The sequence below is a fragment of the Engraulis encrasicolus genome, chromosome 24, assembly GCF_034702125.1.
Source record: "Engraulis encrasicolus isolate BLACKSEA-1 chromosome 24, IST_EnEncr_1.0, whole genome shotgun sequence".
Classification (NCBI taxonomy): domain Eukaryota; kingdom Metazoa; phylum Chordata; class Actinopteri; order Clupeiformes; family Engraulidae; genus Engraulis; species Engraulis encrasicolus.
The window spans coordinates 37,531,662-37,538,405 of NC_085880.1; the positions used below are offsets into that span (position 1 = coordinate 37,531,662).

General features: G+C 50.8%; 1 protein-coding gene across 1 annotated transcript in view; it reads left to right on the forward strand.

Annotated features, from left to right (window-relative positions):
- The first annotated feature begins 1,772 nt into the window (after positions 1-1,772).
- Positions 1,773-6,744, forward strand: part of slc8a1b (solute carrier family 8 member 1b) — a 218,449-nt gene continuing 213,477 nt past the window's right edge. The window contains exons 1-2 of the mRNA XM_063192230.1: positions 1,773-2,201; positions 3,743-5,650. Of these exons, the coding sequence (XP_063048300.1) occupies positions 3,774-5,650 (1,877 nt within the window). The 5' untranslated portion in view covers positions 1,773-2,201; positions 3,743-3,773. The remainder of the gene's footprint in view (positions 2,202-3,742; positions 5,651-6,744) is intronic.

Here is a 6,744-nt window from a genome sequence, read left to right on the forward strand (position 1 = left end):
TGCCTTGAACATGCCTCTACCCAGGACCGTTGGAGATGTTCAAAGTTGATTGGTTCCCGACAAAGTGAGTGGAGTTCCCCAGCCAGGGGGGAACTCCGAATGTACCTGAACAAGCTCTTTTCCTGAGCAAGTGTAGCAGAGCCGAGGGTGTTGCGTCACTGCGAGGGCGGAGCCTGGGTAGTTCTTTATGGCTACCTGAACTTGTATTCTTTGCAACACATGATGTCAAAGTAGATTGGCGCAAATAAGGTGGGCCTATATACTTTGTAGCTGTTAGGGAGAGATAGAGATAAAGTAGATCAGGGGTGGGGAACCTTTGTCTCGAGGGCTGTTGTGCAGTTTCACGTGAAATATGACATGTTTTGTAAAGAAATGCTAGGAATTACATTTGCAATACAATTAATTTATGTTTTCAGGGGGGCCTAGTGAAGGTGATGTCTGTTGTTAAGGTGGCCGCCTTCAATATCAGCCTAAAGTGCAGGGGGAGATCCTGGTTTGTGATCATAGTACGGCCCTCGGAGGACTTTATCAAATTTGAAGTGGCCCCTCGAATGAAAAAGGTTCCCCACCCCTGCAGTGAATGGATGACACGTACAGGCCTTATAGCAATCAGACTCGAAACAGAATTTGGCGCTGATCTAAATGTAACTGAATAGGCCTATAATAATAATCGTGGGGATTGGGGACTGAACTACATGAGATATGGGCCAAGTTCATTATCATTTACAACCTAGTTATATTCTTTCAGTCCACTGGGATGGTGGTGGCCCCAAACCAAGTAATTCCATACTGGAAATGATCACCCCAGAAACGACCTAAAAATAACAGTCCAACTATTAATACAATGTTCCACTGGGCTCGGAGTAATGTCGTGATTAACACGGTATTAGAGGAACGTTGCTAATCTCTCGCTTCCTATTACGCAAAACGATCTGCTATGTGTCACATCTCTGGTCTTTGATAGACGTGACTTGAGCTGCCTTGCCGTGTAGTGTTGTCGGTCTTGTGCCCTGTAAGCCCCAACTGTTAAAAGCTGTCACTCAGGCAGGCGCACTCCGAGCGGCGATGCGCGAACATGAAAAAGCTCTCATACAACTCTGCCCATTCAACCACACTAGCCTATCCTGCGTCTTTTCCCTCGCAGTCTGTCGCCAGGAACTCCCCTTTCTTCATCCTTTCAAAAAAAAAGAGAGTATAGAGGATTTCATTGAATCCCAATTCACACATCAGTGGCTTATAAACGGAAAGGAAAAGCAAGCAAGCTGGTTCACCACAGTCCACGTATAATTGGGGATAAGCATGTGTCAGTTGTTATTGTCAGTGGTTTTGAAGCATGCACCGCGACACAATAGACAGAATAACGGGGGATTAAGAAGTGTTGACACGATGCGCTTTATCCCATGCGTCTTCGTGTTATGTTCTTCATTGACAGGTGTTTGTTTAGCCCTACGCTACGTATGAGATGGATCACTCACACGCCCTGCTAAAATAAGTAATTGTTAATAGATAGATCGCCCCGTAACTTGACCAAAGATGGAGGAGACAACAGTGCGCTGTCCATCTAGCAGAAAATCATCATTCACAGTGGCATAACGAGTCTCGCCTCTTGATTCACGAAGGTGCGCGCATGTGAGTGCATGTGTGTGTAGGCTATGCGTGAGGTGGGTGGGAGGGAGCGAGAGAGAGAGAGAGAGAGGGAAAGAGAAAGAAAGAGGGAGAGACCACCACTCCACTGCGGCGGCATAGCCTTCCTTCCGATTGCGAGGCTCCGCGGCACACACACTGTCGCTCTCCCCTGCACACACACACATACACACACACGCACACACATGCGCGGCACGCACACAAATCCACACACTGAGCCTGAGACGGAGAGAGAGGACTAGAGAGCGAGAAGGGGAAAAGAATGAGGAAGAACTCGCACGCACCTTTTCGTCCTCCCAAACACAGATTTGCTGATAAAGCATCAGTTATCTGATCTTCGTTTACAACCGGTGGTGGAAAATATACGGAGTGTATGGGAATCTGGGAGTGATTCCTCGTACTCGGAAGGGTATCTCTATCTCTCCTTCATCTCGTATAAAAACGCTAAGCGAATGCGAGCTGCTACTCTGCCGCTGTCTGTACGCATTCGCGCGCCTTCCTTCTCGCCACTAAACTGCTGAGTTTCTCCGGGATTCTACGCGAACCCCAACCCCGAGGTGAGGACCAAACGATTCTAAATGTCCAGTGTGTGCATGATATTTGCGATGTTGGGAGCTATTCTTGAAGTTTTTAAAACATTCTTGGCGCTACACGGGCCGTGGTCAGGGAGCAGCAGATGTGTTTCTGGTTGGAAGGGAGCTCCCGAGTGTGGTTGGTTGTGGGAGTTTGGACTTGGTGTAGTGATTTCACTTAGCCTGCATTAGTAGCAAATCGTTTTGGTTTGCTGTGATACGGGGATAGCCCCCAAAAGCGAGCGTGCGCCGCAGTGTGTATTCTAACACTTCGTTCACTCTCCCGACTGTCCTCATGTCACAAGATTTCTTTTTCTCCTCCACGTGTAAGTTGTGTGAAACACAGCCGGTCATGGCGAAGCTCAACCGGTAGCGTGTGTCCTCCCTCCACTAGCCGCAGCGCAGCCTCCCCTACCGGCCTGGGAAATACAGGGGTCCCGGAGCCAACGAGGAACCCCCTTCGGGTGCACACGGTCCCAAACACGACAGACAGCCGTGCCTACAGTATACCGCAGTGCTTTACCTGGGGATTAATTATCTCAAATAATGGCAAATTATGTTTTCCGTGATGATTCTCAAATGGGGATTTACTCAGGACGACAAAGAAGACGATGCAGACTGTGAATCAGAATAATTTTCACAATGGACGAATGCACACACCATATCGTCCAAAGCTGCAAGACAGGGATATTTGCTTCAGGAATAAAGGAAAAATAAAAAGAAAAAAAATAAAGCAATGTTATTAAACCCGAATGAGGTACAGCTTTGATCAACCGCAATCATCGCGTCTATTTTTCAAATACTGTATAATTTCGGTGATCAACAGTTCTTTTTCCATAATATTTTCAATCATTCCCTCTTTTATTGTTGGTCTGCCGCACTGTACTCTATGATGAGACAATCAAGCTCATGATTCAGTGGATTTGATGTGAAACCTCTGCTGCTGATGCTGCGTAAGAGAGGGCGGGAGAGAGAGGCAGAGAGAGAGAGCGCGCGAGGGAGAGAGGCTGTGTCTGCGCGAGCGGCTGTGCGTGCGGGCGTTAGAGTGCATAGCCTATCAGCCTCCCAGTCGCCTCCCGTTAGTGGCTGTTCATCCGTCGGTTCTCGCACGTTTCCCAGCCCCACCCCTCTCCATCTCTCTCTCTCTCTCTCTCTCTCTCTCTCTCTCTTTCTCTCTCTCTCTCTCTCTGGCCCGCCTGCATACAATAACTGGCCGAGGCATCCTGATAAATGAAGAGCACCTATGATGCTTCACAGATTTTTTTTCTGAATGGGCAATAATGTGGATGAAACAGTTTGTGCACTAAATGAATACAACACATCTGGTTTTATCTGGTGGAAATGAAACCATTACATGCACAGAGACAATGTGAAAAAAAATAGCATGCATTTTTATGGCTTATTGGCCCCCCACAATCCCCCCCACCCCCACCGTCGTCTGCATATTCTTAACGGCCTGTTTTATAGGTGTAAATAAACACAGTGATATATTTCTTTTAATTACCCTCTCTTTCTCTTTTTTGTAGGTTTTGAACATACACTGTAGGTCTTAGAAACATGAAGTGCTTTGAGGTTTCTCCCTTTACGTCTCTGGGCTTGAGGTGTGTGGTCCTTGCCGCTGTCTTGTGCTGTACGATGCAGTACGTCACAGCAGAGAGTGAAGTCCACAGCACCTCAGGACACCCGGTCAAGTCAAAAAACAACACCTGTGGCGAAATCGTGGTGTGCAACAAGGGCGTCGTGCTGCCCGTCTGGCTTCCCCGAAACCCCTCGTTTGGCGACAAAGTGGCAAGGGCCACCGTTTACTTTGTGGCGCTGGTCTACATGTTCCTGGGCGTCTCCATCATTGCGGACCGCTTCATGGCCTCCATCGAGGTCATCACGTCCCAAGAGAGGGAGATCACCATCAAGAAACCCAACGGCGAGACCACCACCACCACCGTGAGGATCTGGAATGAGACCGTGTCCAACCTGACCCTAATGGCCCTGGGTTCCTCCGCCCCGGAGATCCTGCTGTCCGTCATCGAGGTGTGCGGCCACGGCTTCGACGCCGGCGAGCTTGGCCCCTCCACCATCGTGGGCAGCGCGGCCTTCAACATGTTCGTCATCATCGGCATCTGCGTGTACGTGGTGCCGGACGGCGAGGTGCGCAAGGTCAAGCACCTGCGCGTCTTCTTCGTCACGGCCTCCTGGAGCATCTTCGCCTACCTGTGGCTCTATCTGATCCTGGACGTCATCTCGCCCGGCGTGGTGCAGGTGTGGGAGGGCCTGCTCACCCTCTTCTTCTTCCCCATCTGCGTGCTGTTCGCCTGGATCGCCGACCGACGCCTGCTCTTCTACAAGTACGTCTACAAGCGCTACCGCACCGGCAAGCACCGCGGCATGATCATCGAGACCGAGGGCGACCGCCCGCTTCCCTCCAAGGTGGACATCGAGATGGACGGCAAGATGCTCAACTCCTCCCACGCCAACGTGGACTTCCTGGACGGCACGCTGGCGGCCCTGGACCTGGAGGGAAAGGACCTGGACGAGGAGGAGGCGCGCCGGGAAATGGCAAAGATCCTCAAGGAGCTCAAGCAGAAGCACCCGGACAAGGAGATGGAGCAGCTGATCGAGCTAGCCAACTACCAGGTGCTGAGCCAGCAGCAGAAGAGCCGGGCTTTCTACCGGTGCCAGGCCACGCGGCTGATGACGGGCGCCGGCAACATCCTGAAGAAGCACGCGGCCGACCAGGCGCGCAAGGCCGTCAGCATGCAGGAGGTGCGCAGCGACGCCGACGTCAACGACCCCATCTCCAAGATCTACTTCGACCCAGGCTCCTACCAGTGCCTGGAGAACTGCGGCACGGTGGCCGTGACGGTGGTGCGCCGCGGCGGCGACCTGGGCCAGACGGTGGCCGTGGACTTCCGCACCGAGGACGGCACCGCCAACGCCGGCTCCGACTACGAGTTCACCGAGGGCACGGTGGTGTTCAAGCCAACCGAAACGCAAAAGGAGATCCGCGTGGGCATCATCGACGACGACATCTTCGAGGAGGACGAGAACTTCCTCATTCACCTGAGCAACGTGCGCGTCATGCCCGAGGGCAGCGAGCCCGGCGCCGAGCCGACCGACGAGTGCACCCTGCCAGCCTTGGCCGCGTCCGCCGCCGCCGCCGCCAACCACCACTCCGAGGTCATGGCCTGCGTCGGGGCGCCCTCCACGGCCACCGTCACCATCTTTGACGACGACCACGCCGGCATCTTTACGTTTGAGGAGCCCGTAACGCACGTGAGCGAGAGCGTGGGCATTATGGAGGTGAAGGTCCTGCGCACGTCTGGCGCCCGCGGCGTGGTCACGCTGCCATACAAGACCCTCGAGGGCTCCGCGCGCGGCGGCGGAGAGGACTTCGAGGACAGCCACGGCATCCTGGAGTTCCAGAACGACGAGATCTTGTAAGTTTGAATTCCATTGGTCTTGTTCATTTTTTTTATTTTGTGTTTCTTTTATGTTTGCTGTTAATGTTGTGCATATTTTTTTGGAACTGTTAGCTAAAGAAAGCTTGCATAGCTGTGCATTGATATTGCATCTGCAGCAGCAAAAGTTGGGTCTAGCTGGGAAAAAAGGCAAACTATATGAATAAAAAATGTTTTCAGTTTTAAATTATGCACAGAGATGCAATTACGATGCATGGCTATGACTGTGTTTACAAAGCATGTGTTTGTGTGTTCTGACGCTATTTTTTTGCATTGGTCTGGGTTGCATGTTGTCGACGGAATGTCCATTTCAATGTTATGTCACAATGACATCAGGATTCTACAGAACGACCAAGGAGCAGATGTCATCTACAAAGTCTTTACTTTTCTAGCCTGTAGCCTTTTCCTTTGCCTTTCCTTTCGTCTTCTTTTTTTCTTACTCTCTTGCTTCCAGTAATTTTCTCTTCTTCAACTGAAACCTCTATCCCGTCTTTCTTGTCTTCCATCTGCTGTGTTCAGCCTGGACATTTTTTTTAGTGATTTAAAAGAGCATGACCTTGTTTAATTTGTGTTCACATCAAGCGTGCGAGCCCTTTGCGGAACGGCTCTAGCGCAGCAGCATAATTGGCTATTTTGGGCGTACGGTACTTTCATTCTAAACCTGTACCTCCTGTGTGTGCAGTGCACCGTTTGCGGTTGAATCATCATGATGTAACGAACTAGTAATGCATCATTGCCCTTTCTTGTTGTATTATTTGTATATCCTCCCTACTGACCAAAAAACCACAAACTCAAACGCACACACACACGCACGCTCACACACACACACACACACACACACACACACACACACACACACACACACACACACACACACACACACACACACACACATGGTCAGAGAAACAGGAATGACAAAAAAACACAAACACATGCACCACATACACACACACACACACACACACACACACACACACACACACGCGGTCAGAGAAACAGGAATGACAAAAAAACACAAACACAAACACATGCACGCACACACACAAACGCGCACACACACAAACGCATGCACA